The sequence below is a fragment of the Staurois parvus genome, unplaced genomic scaffold (assembly GCF_062004578.1).
Source record: "Staurois parvus isolate SC_StPar_1 unplaced genomic scaffold, SC_StPar_1.0 ptg000548l, whole genome shotgun sequence".
Taxonomy (NCBI): domain Eukaryota; kingdom Metazoa; phylum Chordata; class Amphibia; order Anura; family Ranidae; genus Staurois; species Staurois parvus.
The window spans coordinates 6,158,789-6,181,700 of record NW_028318344.1 but is presented as its reverse complement, the minus strand read 5'-3'; the positions used below and the strand labels follow the sequence as shown (position 1 = coordinate 6,181,700).

The 22,912-nt window shown below is 43.4% G+C and overlaps 1 protein-coding gene across 1 annotated transcript in view; it reads left to right on the top strand.

The window, feature by feature from the left end:
• LOC149451143 (coiled-coil domain-containing protein 63-like) overlaps window positions 1–22,912 on the top strand; it is a 150,760-nt gene that overhangs the window by 30,479 nt on the left and 97,369 nt on the right. The window contains exons 5-9 of the mRNA XM_089690928.1: window positions 793–915; window positions 5,736–5,849; window positions 6,023–6,090; window positions 12,795–12,982; window positions 15,911–16,045. Coding sequence (XP_089547054.1) covers window positions 793–915; window positions 5,736–5,849; window positions 6,023–6,090; window positions 12,795–12,982; window positions 15,911–16,045 — 628 coding nt within the window. The remainder of the gene's footprint in view (window positions 1–792; window positions 916–5,735; window positions 5,850–6,022; window positions 6,091–12,794; window positions 12,983–15,910; window positions 16,046–22,912) is intronic.

Here is a 22,912-nt window from a genome sequence, read left to right as displayed (position 1 = left end):
CTCTTGGGAGCTCTATTGGTTAGATATTGAATGCAGCACTGTACTAGTCTTGCAGAGATTGGTGTTTGTTAAAGGCTCTGCAGAGTCTGTAAACTGCTTTTTCTTTCAACAGGCGGTGTATAATCAAAGATAGAAAAAGCTAATATACAGTATTTAATATTTACCTGACTTAACAAAACCGCCTATGCGATTGGTCTGACTTGCGCTTGCATGCACACAGCTGCCCATACATTTTTACCTGTGGAATGCGCAGAAAAGACCTTTTGAAGCTCACAGCCAATTTTGCACTATGCGATTTCCCGCACCCAAAAGGACACTTTAGTTTCTGAATCGTTGGGGTGCCATTACGTATTAACGGCACTCCCATGTGTCTGCTGTGCAGTTTACATGCGGGTGACTGCAGGTGTAGGAATCATGTGATTTACATGCATTCCCGCACCTGCATGTGAACCTAGCTTAAAGGCTGATTGTATGGCTGCTGCTGTGCGCTGTGCGTAAAAAGTGTCAATGCGCCAATCCTGGCACATCACAGTCTTTATTTTTTTGCTAAAGCTTTATTGAAATGTCATAAGTGTACTGCAGTAAATGCAGTACCTTTTTGCCTGCGCACACCACAGTGGTATTAACGTCCCTCATAGGTAACAAGGCTTTTTGCCTTGCTTACACTGGGATTGTGCTGGCAGGACAAGTGCAGATTTTATTTTAAATTAATTGTGACTGCAATAAAGAAAGAAGGAAACCACACACAAAACCACTATAGATTCCCTTTAAATACTAAACACTCTTTTGCAGATAAAATCCTGGGAAAGAAAACTTTCAGATCAGAGAAAACAAGTGAGAGGCTCCTCAGGGTCTTCCACACAAAATGCCCAGGCACAGAAAAATGTGAAGGTCATGGAGAACCGACTGGACCGGGTGAGCACTTACATACACAGTGTCCTTGTAGCAAGGCTATGTAAATACCGCTGGGTGATATTTTAGGATCCATATGACACAGATCTATGTTGTAGACTTTTTTTTTTTTTTTTTATATTTTTTTTTTTAGTATACCCCTCCTTAGTCAATATTCAGCAGCATATTCAGTTTTCTAGTTTACCTATCTTCAACACCATGACACAGGGCACTCTATGCCATATGCCACACTCATGATATCATGTTTTTATTAAACTGATAGACTGAATTCCCCAAAAACTGCCTGCAAATCAGATCTCCTTTTAAAACTTAAAATATAACTCTAATCAAATATTTTGTAAAGCAGAACTCCAGCCTGAAATAACAAGTTGAAATTGAATAGAGCATTAAAGCCTAAGTTTAGTCAAAATTAAAAAGAAAACAAAACAGCACAAGCATGATAGTACTATTAATCCGATATGTCCCTTGAGCTGCTGGCTCTTTCTCTCCTTAAAATCTTCATCCTCTAACGCCAAAAGTCACCCCCTTTCCCCAGTGCCCCCACCCCCGCTGCCATCATCTTCCCCCACTGCAATGACAGACATTAAACAGGATCTATGAATGGAGGACGGGCAGATGATTAAAAGGTCCATCCCCTCCATTCGTAGGTACGGTTTCATTCATAGTAGCTATAGAACAGCTATGAATGGAGGATGCGGGCAGAAAGGGTGGGTATAGGTAAGGCACTTTTGATGAGTGCCTGTCACAGCTCCCTCAGTTTTTAACCCCGGTTGAGCCACATTTTTATCACCCCCAACTGCTCCTCCTTAAGCTGAAAAGGTATCAGAAAGGGGGGACACATGCTTTGCGTCATAGTAAAAAGTATCCCTCATGTCACCTAAATGGATCCATGTTGCAATAGTCACCAATGTGGTTGTGGCGCAGTGGTGCAGGTTTTAGAGGTTAAAATAAGAGGTGTGGAGGCAACATTACACTCTCTGAAGAGTGATCCACTATGGATCACCCATCAGAGGACAATGCTAGAGCCCCAAGACACTTATTCAATGCTTCCTGTTATAGGGTTTCAACACTATGTCCATGTCTAACCATAGTTGTCCTGTGATTGCACCCTTTTACATAGACCTCTAATGGAGGCATGGTCCACTGTTATCACCATCAGGAAAGTGGCTCTGAGAAATGCCATACAGACATTGCTAGAAAGAATGAGTGTAGATGGGAATTGGTTGCAAAAGAGGAGATCCAAAGCCCTGAGATGCAGCTGAATGTCATTCAATTAGAGTATTATTTTAAGAGCTGTCAGTCATCTTGCATATTTCTCTGCAGTTTTCTTCTTTATCAAAGCTAACTCTGATATATCGTCATTTTTCCTGAAAAAAAACAAAGATATTAACAATAATCTGTGCTACATACAGTATAAGAAGGGAAACATGAGAGTCTGGCATTTACCGAACACATCAGATGTGCTGTAAGAACATGCTGACAACATGAATATGTCCTCAGGACTGGAACCTGCCATGTGTTTGACTTGATGTTTAATTATTTAAAGGATAATTATTTTCTATTGAACATAGATTTGATCACAGCTAAAAATAAGATAATTAGCACCATGCATGTACGTGTTTCTTGAAACCAAATGATTCTTAGCTTTGTATCTTACAACATAATACGTTTAGTGATTTGCAGACGATATGCAAGAATGATGCCTGTTTGCTGAGCATTTGATGTGTTTGTAACATTCTGTACTTTGGAATCAGTACCTGTACACTTGTGTACTGAAAGACCTCTATTCCTGACTTCTCTGAAAATTTTAGTTGCCTGGCTGTTATTCTAATTTGGTGGCTTCAATTCTTTCAAAATCCTTGACCCAGAAAAAGTCTGTAGTTTGACTTCACTTTTTACTTTCTTGTTCGGGTCTTAATATATTAAAGCCCAGCTGCTGGCCAAATTAATTAAAACAAAATAGTTCCTATTTTGCCAATTTAAACAAAAAAGCAGTTCTGGCTGCATTATGCACCTCCTCTACTGTGCTGACCCCCACAGTGATTTTTTTCCTTCTGTCCTTACTGAGACATCATTAGCACAGGGCACCACGTATCCACCTACCTGATGGGATGTCACTATGACACCCTGAAGTCATATACAGAGATACGGAGAATAGTATTGAGGTCATAGCATTAGTACCTTCTGTATAATTGTGCCCTGTCCACTGAGGAAAACCAATAAGGATAAGCCTAAATGAAAAATTCTTCTGAAAACGGGTGACTGGTGAAAGGTGCCCAAAGTGTGGATTAGGACTGGAAACAATATTTCAGCCTTTTTCAACCAGGGTGCTCAGGCACCCTGGGGTGCCTTCGGGCTTTTTCAGGGATATCTTGGCAAAATGCTTAAAAACTGGCCAAAACGTTTATACAAGCCAGAAGGTGGATCAAGCCTGCCTTTTTGTACACAAAGCCACAGGTTTTCATTGCACACAGCTGCCAGCATCCTAACTACCAATTACATTGTTAATTGATAAGGAGAACATCGGCCGCCTGCACAGCATCCTTGTTTGCCCCTCCACTGCCCCGCTCCATTAGCAGTGGAGTCACATTAGTAGAGTGAGGGAGAGAAACACTGGAATACTAGTCAGTACCAGTTTGCAAAGGAATACTTGCTTTGGAAGAATAATTCTCCTGGAACGTTGTTTGTCCTATGGGTGTGGATGTTGCTGCACTTAGAATAGTTTTTTACATTTTAGAGTGAGGTGCTTTGAGAGTGTGCAGAATGTTAAAGGGTGTCTTGAGATTGCCCATAATATTAATGGGTGCCTTGACTGGAAAAAGGTTAAGAAGCACTGCTATATTTATTTAATTATTACAACTACTTATATAGTGCCATCAATTTATGCAGCTCTTTACATATATATTGCGCATTCACATCAGTCCCTGCCCCCAGGGAGTTTATAATCTAAAATATTCTTATTCCTAAGAGTAAAACTATGTGCATGCAGTAATATTCTATATTTTTATAAGCCTTTTATTAACATTAATATTGCACACCATATGGAACTGTTGTAGCTTTCAGAACTCAGGAAGGCCTCATTTATACTTTCAAGTGGGGGTGGGGTGTGTGTGTCAAGAACAGGTGGTTAATCTGCATTTTTACAACCTCCTTAACCTATCATGATGGCCAGGGAGTTGGTACACATACTGCAGCCTAGTGCTTTGCAACCGCTGCAAAAACTGTACACCAGGGACTACCCACCAAACACCAGCCATTCAATGGTTAAAACAGCCATCCCAAAGGGGACATATCACCTCTGAGGTGCCTATAAAAGCCTCTGAATAGCAGTCTACCAGGGGTCACTTTTCAGAGTAGCAGCAAATCTAAATGAGTCAAATTTAGAAATATGAAAAGGCTTTTTACAAAGCAAATATGATGGTTGGACTTGACTCTTGCTGTTTATTAATATTAATATGCATGGAACAAAGAGGAGGTTGTTGATGGGCTTTAAACACACTTATTGATGCTACACCAGATTAGACTAATGTATTACCTTGTGTTCCTAAATTAAATAACTAGACAAACCCTTATCAGCTAAAAGAGACTCTATAATGGAAAAAAAGAAAGTGAAACTGCTCTAAGAATAATGTACAGAAACCTAGAGGTGCCTGCACCTCCTAACAACAGTCTCCCGAAGCCTCTGATCTGGTCTGAATTCTGGGCAATCTGGCAGGCTAAAAGCTTAGGCACTTTCTAAACTTTCTCATCCCTTTGCTTTCTTTGGCACATTCCTTTTCGTCAGTGAAGCGTCCTATCAAAATCATGGTTCAATAGGAATATGTTGGGTGTTTTGTGCCAAACTTGGAGATGTCAGGGCTTTGCCTGTCAAATGGTTCCAGGACTGGCTTTGACAGGAGGGTTTTGGATGGCAGCTGATGGTTTGTGCATCTTTAGAGGCCTGAACTTCTTCTCTAATGCTAAATCTAGCTGCATTTGATGTTTATAAAACTTACAATAAAGTAAAATCTCTCTTCTACTAGTGTTTTTATTTTCCTCTCATTACAATAAAACTGATAATACTTCATTTTTCTAATCTAAACTGTGAGTAGGATTTATATCTTTTTTCTGCATACTTCTGAACCCTCTCCAAAACCTCAATGAGCTTCTTACAATGTGGTGCTAAAAACAGGACCCCATATTCTAGTTGTGTCCTTAGGAGTGGTTTATACAGAGGCAATACTATTGGCATTAAATGCTTTTTATCAACTGTTTTTGTGCATCCTAAAGATTTTGTTTGTCTTTCTTCAGCTGCAGCTTGCCATTCAGTGGTGCACCTTAGTGTTACTTCTTGGAAGAATCAGCTGAATGGCTTGAGTATATATCTGTGGGTAAATGGCCAGGCTAAGGTGGCAGTAAACACTTGATCTGGGCTGTTTAGGGGGCTCCAAAGACCTCAGGAGATGGTCACAGGCCATGGCCCACCACCAAAAATTACTAATTAGCATTTACTTGCAAATTTCAGACTGATCATGTTATTTCTGGCCTCATTGAACAGTTCAGTTGGTAGGTTACAGACATGCTTGTTTATGAGGGTGATCATTTGCAGGAAGACCATCCTCCAGTGTTTATGGCCCTAAAACTCTAATAAAGTTTAGAAAGTGAAACAAAAATATCCTACAAGTTATCTGTTGGCCAGTGGCACATTTTTTCTATTAACAATGCAATGTTCTTTATTCTGCCAAACTATTGCAGTGTCTTGCCAGGATTCTTGTGTTGTGATTGTGTTGGCCATTCATGCAAAACCTGCTAACATTTTTCTCCATTCCTGTTGTGATTATTAGGCTCTGACCAAATTCAATCTTCGACTGGCAAAAAACGCCAAGATGAGGGAAGAGATTGACATTCTGAGAATCGAGCGCTCTCGCTTTGATCAACTCTATAGAAAGCTTGAAAAGGTGAGAAATAGGATAACAATTAGAACCTTTATTCTGTACAAAAAAACTATTTTCTGGCCTTGGAGAACTGTCAGTCTCTCTTATGATTTATTGACAGCATTAGAAAAGATATTAGAAAGTAGATTAAAATGGAATTATATAACAATTTCATATTTCTGAGGTTTTTTTTTCAGGAATTGCTTCAAACAAGAAAAGAAATTGCCACAGTAATTGAGGAGTCATCTGCTGCTTATGATGCCAGGTTTGCTCTAACAAGAAAAAAATTTATTTTATTATGTTGAGGCATAGGCTACACAGGACAGAATGAGAAAAACTCATTAAAGATGAACTTCCTATATAGGAGAGTGTCTGTACACTCAGGCATAAGCCCATCTCCTGTTAGTTAAAGTCAGTGCGATGTATAACCAACCATCAAATACATGTGGGTGAGGGTAACTGGGTGGCCATGATTTTAAGGGATCAGATAAGACAATGGGATTGATTTACTAAAACTGGAGTGTGCAAAATCTGGTGCAGCTCTGCATAGAAACCAATCAGCTTCTAGGGTTTTTGCCAAAGCTTAATTAAACAAGCTGCAATTAGAAGCTGATGGGCTACCATGCTAAGCTGCACCATAGTTTGCACTATCCAATTTTAGTAAATCAACCCCAATGTCTTCTGGTAATTTTCAGCTTTGTTTTTTCTTTTTAATTCATTCAGTATGCAGAACTTACAGGTGGTAGGATGCTCAAGGAGTGCTCTCTAAACAGGTCCCCTTGACTGACACTGACTCCCCCAAGATGGCCACTGGGAGCCCAGGACAGAGGACAATTCAGTCCTCTGTAAGGTTTACTTAGTGCCAAAAATAAGCAGCAATTGATGTGTTCACTTCTGGCACTAATCAGGAATTGAGTGGGTGATTTGATCATTAGTTCTGTCACTTGCTCGAGCAGAATCACTGTTCAGTATGACAATGGCAACTCTTACATTGCAGCACCCTCTTATACACAGGTTAACAATCAACTCAGGACAGAACCTGCAATTCACTTCCAATGTACAATCATAGAACCAAGGACATCATTTAAAGTCCTAACACTTTAGGGATGAGTGATTGTCTCAGGGTCCCAATGATGAGTACATGTCTCAGCACCCAATTGATGAGTCTTTATCTCTGGATCCCAGTAATGGGAGACTGGGGTTGATTTTTTGAGATTAAGAATCTTCACACAATAGATTGTGAGAGCATTCAATTCAATTATCAAAACATGACAAGCAAATTCCAGTTCACTTATTTCATCTACACATGATAGGGTATTGTAAGTAAACAGGACTTTGCTTTTAATACGATTGCATAATTGAAGTGAATATTTACATAATTTACTGTATAACGACTCTCAACTCTTTCAGTACATCAGTCTCAGGATCTTTGTCTGACATTGAGCCTTGGTGGGTGAAGGAGAACTGACTGTGCCCATACCAACCATACTGTATTTTTATTTTTCTAGTGTATTAAAGGGAACCTTTTACCATGTGAACCTTTTACCAAGTGAAAAATACAGGGGTTGTCGCTACTGGTTTGTTTCTGAAAAAGTTAGTTGTCAGGCTCTTGTGCTGATCCTTTGAGAACTTTCTAAATTACTGACCTGAATTAGGTAGGCAAATATGGACAGTCAACGGAAAACAAGAAGACCATAGTTACTTATACAGTATACTTATTCTGAGCTACGACTCAAAGTATGGAAGCCAGAAGATCAGCATGAGAGTGAGGCAATTGGCATTTTCATTAGTAGAGTTAGTAGGGTTTAAACTCTGCAGTTGCTTAACCCCTTCATGCCTAAGGGTAAAACAAATCTAAATGCCTAAGCACAATTTTGCAACGTTGACATGTGTTAGTAAAACCATACATATCATCACAACTACTTTGTATATCCAGGTGAATTATACCACATTTTTTTCAGGACAAATTGGGCTTTCATTTGGGGGTAAATGGTAATGGATATCTCCTGATTGTTTTTTTTATTATCAAAGGAAACCTGGCCCAAAATAGTAAAAAAAAATATTTTTTTTATTTAGCTTTGTGTTTCTTGTTACTACCATAACCTAGCACCAAAGAATAACCCAAAATAAATTTTCTAGCTCTTGACGATCGCAGCGATACCATATACGTGTATGTTATTTGTTGTTTGTACCTGTAGTACAGCCCAGAAACAATAGTGCGCATTTTGTTTTTGTCTTTTTTTTTTTACCTAAAACACACTGACACTGACATTGACACAAACTGACACTGAAACAAAAATTTTTTTTTAAATCCTGACCTTTGACCCTGACCTTTAGACCTTTGATCCTGACCTTGACCCAAGCAATAACCCCGGCACTGAACTAGATCAAACCTTGATCTAGGTATTTTTTCTTTATTTTTTCTTTTATTTTTTAATATTTATTTATGTATCTTTTTTTTTTTTTACAAACATTTTTTTTCTCTCTATGCCAGGAGTTAGAGAGAGAAAAAAACAAGGGTGCCGGGCTGCACAGTGACTGATCACTGTGATAGCCAATCAGAGGCTATCACAGCAATCATGTGACCCGGAATCGGGAGTCCCGGGTCCCGATCGTTAGAACGGGACTCGGGGCTCTCAGTGACACCGCGGTCTTTGTGCTGGGAGCGCGCAGTGTGGCCCGCTCCCAGCACAAAGAGAGGTACGCAAATATGCGGCCCCACGGATCCTAATTCCAATTTAAAAAGCCACAGATTTTTTTCAGTGTACATCAATGCACAACAGATAATTGTTATTTATTGGGGCTCTGGGAGCTAATGCATTTGGTGTGAACGATCCCAGAATGATTGTAGTATGAAGTGCAAAACAAATAATATACAATAATAGATAAAACTATGATAATCATAAACCGCAACAACATATAATAATTAGAGATCAAAAATGCTCACAGTGCACAAAATCTACTTATAAAAGCATTAAATTAAAAGTTTACGCTTTAGGCTTTTGCTTCCTCTTATGTAAGCAAGACCGGAATAAGAGCATCATGGGCCTGGTGCTGAGGATTTTGCTGACCTTTTTATGGAAATAAATAAAATGAAAACGCACACAATTTTTTGTTAAAACAAATTAAATTAAATAGAGAGGGGTAAGGGGGGTTAGAGTGAGAGAGAGGGGGATGAGAGAGAGAGGGGAGTGAGAGAGAGAAGGGAGTCAGAGAGAGAGGGGGGTGAGAGAGAGAGAATGGGGGTTAGAGAGAAGGGGGTGAGAGAGAGGGGACAACAGAGAGGGGGCGCGAGAGAGGGGGGTGATAGGATAGTGAGAGATGGAGGGGGATGAGAGAGAGAGGGGGGTGAGAGAATGGGGTTGAGAGGGAGAGAGTGGGGGTGAGAGAAAGAGGGGGTGAGAGAGAAGTGGGGTGAGAGACAGTAAGAGGGGTGAGAGAGACAGGTAAGAGAATAGGGGGGTGAGAAAGACAGGGGGTGAAAGAGACAGAGAGTGGGTGAGAGAGGGTGGTGAGAGAAAGGAGGGGGTCAGAGAGAGGGAGGTGAGGGAATGTGGGGGAGAGAGAGGTGGGGGAGAGAGACAGATGGGGTTAGAGAGAATGGAGTGGGGGGTGAGAGAGAGAGGGAGGGTGAGAGACAGCAAGGATGAGAGCGAAAGAGGGGGTGAGAGGGAGGGGGTGTGAGAGAGAGAGAGGGGGTGAGAGATAGGTGAGAATAGGGAGGTGAGAAAGCGAGACGGGGGTTAGAATATGGGGGGTGAGAGAGAGAGGAAGGTGAGAGAGAGAGAGAGGGGGCGATAGAGATGGGGGTGAGAGGGAGGGGAGTGAAAGACAGAGAGGAAGGGGTGAGAGACAGAGGCTATGAAAGAGAAAGGGGTGAGAGCAAAAAAGGTGAGAGAATAGGGGGTGAGCGACACAGGGGGGGGAGAGAGAGGGAGATGAGAGACTGGGGGGTGAGAGAGAGGCAGGTGAGAGAGAGGGAGGTGAGAAAATAGGGGATGAGAGGAAGGGTGAGAGAAAGAGAGGGGGTGATAGAGAGGAGGTAAGAGAGAGTGGGGTGAGAGAGGGGGTGAAAGAGAGGGGGTACGAGAGAGAGAGTGGGGTGAGAGGGGGTGAGAGAGGTGGGGTGAGAGACAGAAAGGGGGTGAGAGAGAGAGGTAAGAGAATAGGGGGGTGAGAGAATTTGAGGGTGAGAGAGACAGGTGGGATGAGAGAGAAAATGGAGAGGGGGGTGACAAAAAGGGAGGGTGAGAGAAAGATAGAGGGGGTAAGAGAGAGTGGGGTGAGAGAGAGAGGGGGTGAGAGGCAGAAGGGGGGTGAGAGAGAGGTAAGAGAATATAGGGGTGTGAAAGAGAGGGGGTGAGAAAGACAGAGAGGGGGTGAGAGATGAGGGGGGTGAGAGAAGGGGGGGTGAGAGAGACAGGTGGGGTGAGAGAGAGAATGGAGTGAGGGGGTGAGAGACAGCAGAGATGTGAGAGGGAGGGGGGTAAGAGAGTGAGAGAGGGGGTGAGAGAGAGGTGAGAATAGGGAGGTGAGAATGACAGTCAGAGAGGAGGGGTTAGAAAATGGGGGTGAGGGGGGGGGGGAGGTGAGAGAATGGGGGTGAGAGAGGAGGAGAGAGAAGGGGGTGAGAGAAAGAGAGGGGGGTGAGATAGAGGGGGTAAGAGAGAGGGGGTGAGAGACAGAAAGGGGGTTGAGAGAGGTAAGAGAATATGGAGGTGAGAAAGAAAGGGGGTGAGAGAGAGAGGTGGTAAGAGATAAGGGGGTGAGAGATAAGGGGGGTGAGAGAGGGGGGGGTGAAAAAGAGGGAAAGTGAAGGAGAGGGGAGTGAAAGAGAAAGAGGGGGGTAGTCAGTATGTCTTCTATGGTGGGGTTCTGTTGAGAGGGGGGTTAGAGAGAGGGGGAGAGGGTGGTCCATATGTCCTCTATTAAAAGCCTTTGCTGACAAATGTTCTGCACTACTTAGCACATCCCCAACCACACAGCATACCTAGTGCTGGAGAAGGTGGAGCCCATCACTCCGGTCTAGCCTCTTCAGCCTTGCCAGCCAGAGACAGCCTATCAGGAAAGTAGAATCCCCGTCCATATGCTCTCCCTGGTGCATTGCTCGGCTACTAAGTTGGGCAAAGTTTGCCAGCAACAATTAAAGTGGGGGAGGCAGAGCAGGGTGTTGGGGGTACAGATCTGGCTTAACTGAGCAAATAGGGTGAATGTCTGGTGCCCAATTAGCGCCTAACTTCTGCCCAGCCGGCGCCCCAGTAGTGCCTAACTTCCGCCCACCATGTGCCCCATTAGCGCCTAAGAGCTTGTTCACATTTGATTAAATTTCTATCTCTTACCAAACGCTCCTGTAGGTTTAGTATGGGTGTTAGACATGTATTAATGAATTTTCGTATGGGCATTAGACAGACGTTAATGAGTTTTGGGATATGCCTTAGACAGGCGTTAATGAGTTTCCCTATGGGCTTTAGACAGGCGTTAATGAGTTTTAGTATGGGAGTTAGACTGGCTTTTTATAAGTGTTAAAATGCTCCCCAAACACCCTATGTGCAGTTTTGAAGCATTTTTTAAGCGTTTGACAAGTGTTAAAACCACACCATAAACTAAATAAACTGTAATATTATTAACGCGCTGCAACTGCACCACAAATACCCCGCAAATGCCTGTTAGTGCGTTTGAGGACCGTTACCATAGACTTGAATGGGAGGCGTTGAAAGGCTTCAGACTCCTCCTGACTTGACATGAGGCTTCAATTTTGAAGCGATGTGACTCTAATGCTTCATGTTTTGATAATGTGAACATCACTGGGTGCTGCCCATAATATCATTTGCATAGGTGTTTGAGGAGTCCCTGCTAAACGCCTGCTTTCAATGCCAGTGTGAACTAGGCCTAACAGCCTGAGCCCCATTAGCACCTAACTTCTGTCCACCCTGCGCCCCCCCTGGCGCCTACCCTGTGCTCCATTGGCGCTTAGCCTCCACCCACCCTGCACCCCATTAGTGCCTAGCCTCTGCCCACTCTGTACCCCTTTAGCACCTAGCCTGCGCCCACTCTGCGCCTAACCTCTGCCCACCCTTTGCCCCATTTGCACCTAACTTCCACCCAGCCTGAGCCCCATTAGAGCCTACTTTCTCCCTACAGCACCCATCCAGCTTCTCTCGCTGTAGCAGACAAACCCCAAAGGACGTTTGAAGTGGCAACATTCAATTCTAGGGGCTGTGCTCCGCCTCTAGAGGTGGGTGGGATTTGTCAGCTACAGTGGGAAAGACAAGGGAGAAGAGGTGCTAGAGGCACAAAGTAGCCGCGGCCTATTCTTTTTGGGTGGCTTGGCCTATATTAAAGTAGGAGCCTGGATCTGCAGCTCCAATAGCCCCTACATTAATCCAGCCTTGTATGTGAGTCGATTCTTCATATGATGACTTGTTTTGATCTACAGTATTATTGTCATGAATCTGTGCCATCACTTTCTAGTCTCTTTCTGTACATCATCACTATGCTGTATGCTTCACCACTTTATCTAATATAATTGCTACTGTGTTTGCAAATTAAAGGCTTTGATCTTTAGCAATTATGCATAACGTAAGCGTTTTATGTAAATGTGTGATTTTATGTTATGTATTACATGCAGTTATATAACACAACCTTATCATGTACTTTGTGCTTGTTATCTCACTTTTAGCTGTCTGTGTTATACGTGGGTGACATCTTTATGACTAGCTCTTCCTGATCTTTATACATGGCATGCTATTGATAGTAAAAATTAATTTTTATGATGTGCTTGCTGCATACAGCCACATATGCGCTTCTATGGGACTGTTTTGAGCAGCAGTTAAAACATGATTAGATAATGTATAGGTGCACAAAAAATATTCATTAAACACTTGTATACAACACAATACTTGCATTTATTTGTAGATGTGTTTATATCTTACCAAAAAAAGGCAATATTTACTTTTTTTTTTAATGAAGGGATGAAGCCCAAACAAAAATGCAGCAAATGAAGGAAAGAGCAGAGAAAGATCTGAACCAGCACACAGCAGAGATAAAAGAGCTACAACGGGTGATTGACCATGACCGCAGACTAAAAGAGTTTATGGGAACCAAAACTCAGGAGCGCTCTATCAGTGAGGAAGTGCTTGATGCCCGACGCAGGAGAGGTGACTGCCAGTCATATTGTTAGAGGAACCTAACCCCTTTCACCACTCGCAGCCCAGTCTGTATCCTCCCTAATTCCCTGAAATCAGTCGGGTGCTGTTGCTCTGTTGTAGTCCATCATGGGCTGCACAGTGAAGACGTTCAGCTCCAGCCAAGGTTTATGTAAGTAACAGCACACCACTCACTCCCACCCAAAGCCATTCCTCCATTGCAGAGCTTAATCATAGGGATCCCCATAATTAAGCCCTGCTGTGGGTGAAACATGTTGGGGGCATGGATTTGTGAGGGAGTGAGCAGTGTGCTGTTACTGCCATAAATCTTGACTGGAGTTGAGTGTCCCTTTGAATAAAAGAGAAGTATGGCTCAATAAAAAAAACAAACATTCATACTCACCTATCTAGATTCAGCATTGATCCGATGCTGCATCTGTCCCCCACCAACTCTGCACTGAGAACCAAGTGATCAAAGACCACTGATCGCTCAGTTCTCCCCTCCACTGTGAGCAGGGAGTGGTGACTGTTAGCCTCCGGTTCTCTGCTCTGCCCCTCCAGCTCTCACTGGAGCGCCAGGCTGTGGAGGGGACAAGAGCGGCTGCCTCAGGCTGGGATCAGAACGAACTGCACTCCTGTGATCTCCAGGAAAAGTACACCAAAAAAGCTTTGGCTATACTTCTCCTTTAAGCCCTTCTGTGGGTGAAACATTTTTAGGCCTTGGCTTTGCCTAGGAGTGGGCATTGTGTTATCACTGCAATAAGTCTTGGTTGGAGTTGAACGTCTTTGATGTGGAGCCTTTATTTGGATGGTGCCAGTCATATTGTTTTACAAAACCTGTTAGTTACCATTGTCAAGAAAATGCCTGCAATTCCTTGAAAATTATTATGTTAAGATGTTAATATTTAGGCTTTTATTGTGGTAAAAACGAAAAGTAAATTTACTGTTCAAAGTATAGGAAAGACAAGGGAATCTCCATGATAGTTTGGTGGGGCAGGGTACATTTTGTGATAGACCACACTGATCGGTGATGGTAAGAGCTTAGCAGAAAATTCATCGTGGTAATTATAAGTGCAAATGTTAAAGAAGAAGTGTGGGAAACTGAAAAAGTACACATACATATCCACCTTTATGGATTCAGCATGTACCCTGCCGGGTCTGAGAACTAAGCTATCACATCGCCACTGATTGCTCAGTTCTCACTGGAGCGCCAGGCTGTCTAGAGGATGAGAGTGGCTGAATCAGGATCCTTCCAGAGCCTTGGGACTGGGTCTGTGACGCCTGCTGTTGGCTGAATCCAGGTCACAGGATTGCATTAATAAGTGCACTCCTGTGATGTAGGAGAGAAGTCTAGCCAAAAAAGCTTTTGCCATCCTTCACTTTTAAAGCCATCAATGATAATTTGTGAAAGAGAAAATTGTAAACCGCAGCTCCAACTATAGATTACAAGAACTACACTTCATCTGAGCACCAAAAACGCTATTTAATTCATTTTTAATATTCAAAACAAACTCACCCATCCATCTATGTCTCAATGCTTTAATCATCCCCCTAGCATTTCTGGCTATGGCCATCTTGAGTAGGGGCAAATGATTCATGTAGTATTTACTTCCTGGAATCCAGCTGCCCTTAGCTCAGGCATGTAGGCAGAAGGATGTGCCTAGCTGAGAAACCCCTCCTCCCTTCGTGAAGACTCCTGGGATGTATGACATCATTTGCCTAGGCATGGAAACCAGAAAGTAAGTGAAGAAATGCAAACAAAAAGTTTATAGCAAGTAAACATGATGTACTTTCTTATCTGTTTACTAATGCTAGCAGCATAAGGTTTAAAAATAGTCAATGTTGATTGAACGAGTGAAATTCAACTTTGGTTCCGTGCCATGCACTAGCTTTCGCGTGTCCTTTAGCATGTAAACTGAGGTCCATATGTTAGAGTATTGTTTATAGACTTTTGGGGGGATTCTTCTCCTTAAAAAACACACAGGGTCTGGTATATGATGTAGTCTTAAGTGAGATAAAACAGAGCTTTGATCTTAAGGCACTATGAACGTGAGACTAATGCACATTAAAACACCTCTGAATAACCTTAGTGTAAGGTTCACCTTCACCAACAATGAAATAAAAATGTGTCCTGTGATCTGAAAATATTTTCAACCTCTAACTTGTGGCTAGCATTGCTTCTAAGCTATATTGCTTGCAGCAGCCTCTTGCTGAATCCTTGCAAACTGCATGGCTGATGATTCTCTGCATTATCCTCTGTTGTCCGATATGCATGAAGCCAACCGATGCATTTTTAATAAAATTTATAGCAGTATTACATTTTTCTTCAGTGATGGATTCTGCCTTTATGATGGCTCACTTTCCAATAAGCTGCACCCATGAATATTCAAGTTTGGGCCCCTGCCCTGCTGATTTGGTTTATAAATGTGCGGGTTCTGAGGCTGTCATTTCTGACTCTGGATTAATACAAAGATTATTATGCAAAGATTTTAGGACCCATGAATTAGAGTACTTATTTTAGCTGTATGCTTCATTCTAGAATTATGTCTTTAGTATTTCTTTTTCATTAAAACCTAACTGCAGTCAGTTTTTGCTTTAGTTTTTATTAAAATGGGATAGGGGGAGAGTGTATTGTTGAAAGCTGTAATGCATGCTCACTCTACTAAAAACATATTTCTGTTTTTGTCTATGTCCCTATTAGAAAGATGTCCTTTAATTTCCTGTCCTGACAGGAAGGAATGGGAAATCAGCCCAATGGTGATACAAACCGCAATAAAAACTTGACAGTGCTTTTAACTCTCCCCTGTTCCAACCAAAACAAAATAAAAAGATTTTAGCTGGATTTTGCCTTTCAATGATATGAAACATGTCTCAATTTGTTTAGTTGGTTTATGTTAAATATATATAATATCTTTAATTTTTTTATTGCATGGACAACAGAAAAAGAAGCACTAGAGAGAAAAAAACGTGACCCAACGGAAGAAACAGTTGAGACCTATGAACAAGCTTTTCAGCAGATACAGTCTATAACAGGGGAAGACAACCTAGACATACTGGTTAACAGGTTTATTGAAGGTGAGTCGATTGGCATTTCCTTATATATGTTGTGCTGCTTAACCATTATGTTTGAATTATCTGCAGTCCCACATAGTTATCTGTTTCAAAATGCAATTATAAGTCATTTTGTCAAAATAATTTGATGTTACAGTGGTAGATAGTATAATTCAAAATCACTAGCTCTCATAAAACCTACATAAAAATGATTTACTGAATATATATTACCACCATTACTTAAGAGTATGGTTTTAATAGCCTATTAAGGTTTCATATTGTGGACTAAAATCAAAAGGCTAACTATCGCAGAGAACATCATAAGCCATGCATTTAACCAACAACTAGCTCACTCAAAAATTATTTACAGTTTTACAGTTTTATATTGAGTGGAAAGTAGCGAAGATCCACATAATAGTTCACATAATAGTTGCTTACACAGCTATGCTGGAAAGATTTTAAGGTTTATCTCACTGCTTATGCTGCCAGACCTGTCAGACTGATGGAAGATTCTTCATTGTAATCAATGGTGTTGACAATTCTGATAATAAAGGCAGTGCAAGAAGTCAGGAAAATAGATAAGTAGAAGAACTTCACAGCAGTAGATCTTGACAAGAGCTCCAAAATTACATATAACCTCACAGACCTGTTACCATAATCAAATTCAGCTCAAAACTATCTGGATAGGTTTAGGGTTGTGTTCTTTGAATAATACCTTGTCTCCAGACCGGGCTTTTTTTGTTTTGAAGCTCTGTAAAAGATAAACTTTAATATTACTTGAATGGTAACTTATTTTTCTATAAACCATTTGGTACTTTCTAAAGTTACATGCCATGTATTTTTCGTCAGAATTAGACAATGTCATAATTGCTGCTTTTCCTCCCTCCTCACTCTCATCACTTCTTGAATGTATTCTGGTCTTTATATTTGGCTCCCAACACTGCCTTATCACTCATGTCCTATATCTTCCTGAGGATGACACAGAGCAGAGCCGGCAGCACAGGTAACTCTTCATTTACTAGAAATCCCAGCATATTTGCACTTGATGCTGGCTCTCCCTGCCATCAGCTTCTGTCAGAGGAGAGCAGACACAGCAGAGTTTCAGATTTCTTCAACATTTCTAAGCCAAGTACCAACATCTTTGTTACTGCTCCTGGCTCTCCTCTGTGCGGCTATCCCTGTCGTTCTGAGGATGATATATGACATGGATAATAAGGCAGTTTGGGGAACCCAGTACAAACACCAGAACATAGGCCCCCATAGATATCTTGAAATTTCAGCTGATTCCTGCTGATTCTGGCATGGGTGTCCCTGCAAACACTAGCAGGCTCAAAAAAATTTTTGATTTAAAAATTGACTGAGCCAGTTGGAAAATTATTGGACAAGCAGTGACTGCCTCCTATCAGATTGGTTAGCGTCGATGAGGGGAATTTATAGATTCTCTCTTGTGATCTGAGCTGTCAAAATGCAAGCTGTCTAGAAGGCTCTTATGTTGTAGAATCAGGAAGAATGGGGAGGGAAGAGCAGTAGTAACTGTGGCAGGCAAATGTTGGAATTCAGCAGTATCTAATTCTTGTGAAACCTATTGTGCTTTTAACTTAGAAACACAAAATGTTTTATTTATTGGGACCTTTCCCCATGCAGGAGTGTCCCTAGTCTAAATTTAGTGCTGCTGGGTTGTAGTCAACCTCACTTCTAATTGATATTTCCGTTTCTGTGAGTTTCCCCTAAGTTTTGGGGGATTGTTTGCTTCTGCTCGCTGTTGGGCAGTGTCCCTGGCAATGATGTGCTTGGATAGAAATTACAAATATTTATGAGGTTTATGGCCAGTGATGCAGGCTAGGAGAAGAATAGAAATATTTGGGGAACCTTCCAGAATCTCTCTTACCTCCCAAGTTTTTCCTAGGGAGTGTGTGTTGCTGTATGTACCTATGCCCCCAGGCCTGATGTCTGAGGAGAGTGTGCTGAGCTAAGGAGAGGCCTGAGTCTACGGGCCTGAAAGATTTATACACTCCCTTGCTGGATGGTGCATCCAGGAGTTGTGAAGCAGAAGAATTGCTGTCAGCTAGGAGAACCCAGAAGGGGAAATTCACTGCTGAGGTTGTACTGGAGAGCTGGGTTAAAGCTGCTGCCAGAGGACTTTGCAAGAAGTCAGTGCTTCTCATTTTTAGTATCTTTGTTGTTTAGTGTTACAAGTACTACAGAATTGCTGGTTTCGGCTTAAATGCTCATTACCTCTGATCTGACTGGAGTCATTTCTTGTTTTTTTTTTTAAGTATATATCCTGTGCCTTAACCCTCTCTCCCTTAACCACTTGCCCTGCTGAGAATTTACCCCCCTTCCTGACCAGGCCATTTTTTGCGTTGCGGCGTTGCTTTACTTTAACTGATGATTGCGCGGTCATGCAACGCTGCACTCAAATGAAATGTCCGTCCTTTTTTTCCCACGAATTGAGCTTTCTTTTGGTGGTATTTGATCGCCTGTGTGTTTTTTTATTTTTTGCACTGACAATTTTGAGAAAAAAACAATACTTTTGACTTTTTGATATTAGACATGTCCAGTAAAAAAAATGTAAAAATCAAATTTCGTCATAAATTTAGGCCAAAATGTATTCTGCTACATGTCTTTGCTAAAAAAAAATCCCAATACGTGTAAATTAATTGGTTTACGTGAAAGTTATAGCATTTACAAATGGCGATATAGACACTGGAATTTTTAATTTATTTTTTACTAGTAATGGTGGCTATCAGCGACTTATAGCGGGACTGCGATGGACATTTTGACACTGGGAGGAACTGACTTGGTGTAACTAACATCCCCAGTGACACCAATACAGTGATCAGTGCTAAAAAAAAAAGCACTGACACTATACTAACGGCACTGGGCAGGAAGGGGGTTAACATGAGGGGCGATCAAAGAGTTAACTGTGTGCAGGGAGTGTTTTACTAGGGGGCCATGTCAGTGTGCTTCACTGTAAGCACACTGCTTTGAATGGCTGTGCTGTGCCCAGCCATCCAAATCAGTGTGTCCGAGCTGACAGGGAGAAGGACTGTTAGTAAACAAAACAGTCCTCCTCCCTGTCGGAGATGCTCGGCAATCACTGTGCGCCGGCGGGTAATCACCGGGAGCTGGTGATTGACAGCCATGGCTCACGCACGACTTTTACCTGGAAATGCAAAATCACATATATACGTGATTGTGCACACCCCTGCCGCCCTGTAGCAGTATATCTGCTATAGAGCTGCAGGAAAGCTGTTAAAGTATGTGTAAATAAAAACCATTATCTGTAAAATCCATTAGACAAACATTGACAGTGTGGAAGTCAGTTAACAGGTTGTTTTATATATATATCAGCATAAATGAGTACACCCCAATAGATTTGTCAGAAAACCTTTAGTTTCCTTTCAACATTTTCTATGGGACAGTATATTACAAAATACTCCCACAAATGCAGGCCATTGATTGCAAACAAGATTTGTTATTTGCTCACACAAAAAGTATTTTTCCTAACAAACTCATTCAAGACCATGCTGCAAAAATGAATACACCCAAGTGAAAGTCTTAGAAGCAAAGCTAAATTTTAGAGAACAAAATCCTAATTAACAAAAATTCTAATTATTTATTAAACAGGTGTCCAGCAGACAGTTGATTATAAAAGGGTGTTACTTAACAAAGAAAACCCTTTCCCATTTCATGTTGTCAGCAATGGTACCACATGGAAGAGAAATGTCACAAGGCCTGAGAAAGAAAATAATTTCTTTACACAAGAAAGGTGAAGGCTGCAAGAAGTTCAGCAAAGCTTTACTTAGTCAGAATAATGTAGCAAAAGTGATACAAAAATGTAACAAAGATGGAACTGCAATCTTCTCACAGAGACATCGAGGCCGTCCGTGGAAGTTATCACCTCCACAGGAGCATCTTCTGATGAGAAGGGTTGCAGAAAATAACCATGCAAGTTCACAGCAGTTAGCTAAAGAAGTAGAAAGCCAAACTGGGGTGTTTCTTTCCCGTGACACAATAGGGCGTACACTGCAGAGGAATGACATGCATGGGTGTCGTCCACAAAGGAAACCAGTCCTAAAGCTCATGCACAAAAAAACCCACCTAGAATTTGCCAGGGCCCATGCTGAAAAAGAAGACTACTGGGACTCTGTACTTTGTAGGGATGCGACCAAGATTAATGTTTTTGGAAGTGGAGTCTTCAAAACTGTGTGGTGTTGCAAAGGTGAGGAGTACAAAGAAAAATGCATGGTACCTACAGTGAAACATGGTGATGGCAGTGTCCTTCTGTGGGGCTGCATGTCAGGGATCTCCTCGATCCCTACCGCGATGGTCCCGGCGCAGGCGCAGTGCACCGCCCTGTGCAGGGACACGGGCACTAGGTCCGGGCCGGCCGCGGCGTTCGAGTTCGCGCATGCGCAGTAGAAGCCGCGGCCGCCCGCTGGGCACCAATGGCAGCGCAGGGCGGGATATTTAAATGGCCCTGAGCTGTCATTCAGTGCCTTCTGGTCTTCCCTGCATCCTGTGAACCTGTGATCCTGTACCCCTTGTAAGTTTTGACCCGGATTGAACCTGACCTTGCTGCTTTCTCCTGCTCTGACCCTTGCTTTGCCTGACCTCTCTCCTGGATGCCCCCTATTGGATTTGACCTGCTGTTGCTGACCTGGCGTGTGACCCGACCATTCTATGCCCGCTGCTTTGTACCTTGCCGTCCTCTCTGTTACCTACCCGGCCCGTCTGACCTTGCTCATCCATCCATCCATCCCTTGCAGTGGGGTCTTCCGACCTCCTCACATCAGACTCTTCCCCGTGGGAGCCCCTTGCGCATACTACTACCACTGACGGGCGCACCCGGTAGTCACGACCTGGTCTCAGGGAGCTCCAAGTCCATCCCCACCATCAGGGGCCCTGGTGAACAAGCACCCTGGGACTTAGATTCCGTGCGCTGGGAACGCCTATTCAGTGGAGTGCTAGTAGTACCGCCGGGCGGTCCCTTACAGTACCAGAAGGCCATGACTGAGTCTAGAGGAGGCCCCTCGCCGCTTGAGGAGATCTGCAGGCACCTGTCTAATTTGACACAGGCCGTATCGGCCCTGCAGGATAGATGTCAGCAGATTGAAACCCAATTCCAGACCTGCACTATATCCGTTCCCGTCCCACAGGCCGCGGTCCCCGCACCTCCAGCCGTAGCAGCCCCTGTGCTGGTGTCTGGGGCATCCGCACCACTCCCGGCGGCCGACCCCCGAGTACCCTTACCGGAACGTTTCCACGGGGACCGCACACGCTTCAGATCATTCCGCGAGTCCTGCCTCCTCTATTTTGAGCTACAACCCCGAACCTTCGTGACTGAATCCGTGAAGGTGGGGTTCGTCATCTCCCTCCTGCAGGGTGAACCCCAAGACTGGGCCCATCGATTACGGGGAAAAAATGACCCTCACCTCAGTTCGGTTGTCAGTTTTTTTGATGCAATGACCATCCTTTATGATGACCCGCAGCGGGCAGCTTCTGCTGAAGCTACTCTGTACACGCTCCGGCAAGGCCGCCGAGCGGCGGAGGAGTACGCATCTGAGTTTAGGCGGTGGATAGGGGATACTCTCTGGAACGAGTTCGCACTCCTGCATCAGTTCCGTATAGGCCTATCAGAAGGCCTGAAAGATGAGCTCGCCCGGGTGGAGGTACCTGAGACTTTAGAGGACTTAATAGCACTGACCATTAAAATTGACCGTAGACTGCGGGAACGCAGGTTTGAGAGGTCCGGCCAGGGTCAGGGAAACCCCTGGGGATCATTTCAAGGTCCCAGTCAAACACCTAGGCCAATCATCCAAAACCGGCCACCTGGAGATAACCCCGAACCCATGCAACTCGGCCTGGCACGGCCTAAACTATCCCCAGAGGAACATCTGCGCAGACGATCCCAGAACCTGTGCCTCTATTGTGGCGAAGCTGGTCATATGGCACGTTCCTGCCCGCAGAAACTGAGTAAGTGCACCTCTTCTTCCTTATCCATTGGCAATGTTGGTCCATCCCAATACTTAGTGGTACCCCTTTCCTTTCAGCTTCCAGAAAGGACCGTGGAAGTATCGGCCATAATTGACTCTGGGGCATGCAGCTGCTTCTTGGATATTAATTTTGCTCACCAGCAGGGTATTCCTCTCCTATTGAAACAGAAGGGGTTCAATATTTATTTGGCCGACGGTTCCCGAATAAAATCGGGGGTAGTGAACCAGGAAACCCCCTCCATCACCACTATCATTGCCGGCCAGCACCAGGAACTCCTCCGCCTGGATGCTATAGCTTCACCCCTCTTCCCAGTCATTCTGGGGCTCCCATGGTTACGGGCCCATAACCCCCAGATCGACTGGGAGACCGGAGTAATCACGTTCCCTTCCCCATACTGTCGGGTATACTGCCGCACTTCGGGCCCGGGGGCCCCCCAAATCCTCCTGTGCTCTGAGGGGGAAGCTGAATTAAAACAAGTAATCCCTGCAGTCTACCATGGGTTTCTAGATGTGTTCAGCAAACGGGGAGCCGATACTCTACCCCCCCACCGCCCTTATGACTGTCCCATTGACCTGTTACCCGGCTCAGAAATTCCTTTTGGGCGAATCTTCCCCCTTTCAGAGCCCGAATTGGGGGCCCTAAAGGAATATATCGAGGATAGCCTCCAGAAGGGGTTCATCCGCCACTCCACTTCACCGGCGGGGGCGGGAATCTTCTTTGTTGAAAAGAAAGACAAAACCTTAAGGCCGTGTATCGATTACAGGGAATTGAACAGGGTCACGATAAAAAACCGTTACCCACTACCGTTAGTACCAGAGCTGTTCCAAAGTTTAAAGTCAGCAGTGGTTTTTACCAAGCTGGATCTGAGGGGGGCGTACAACTTGATTCGCA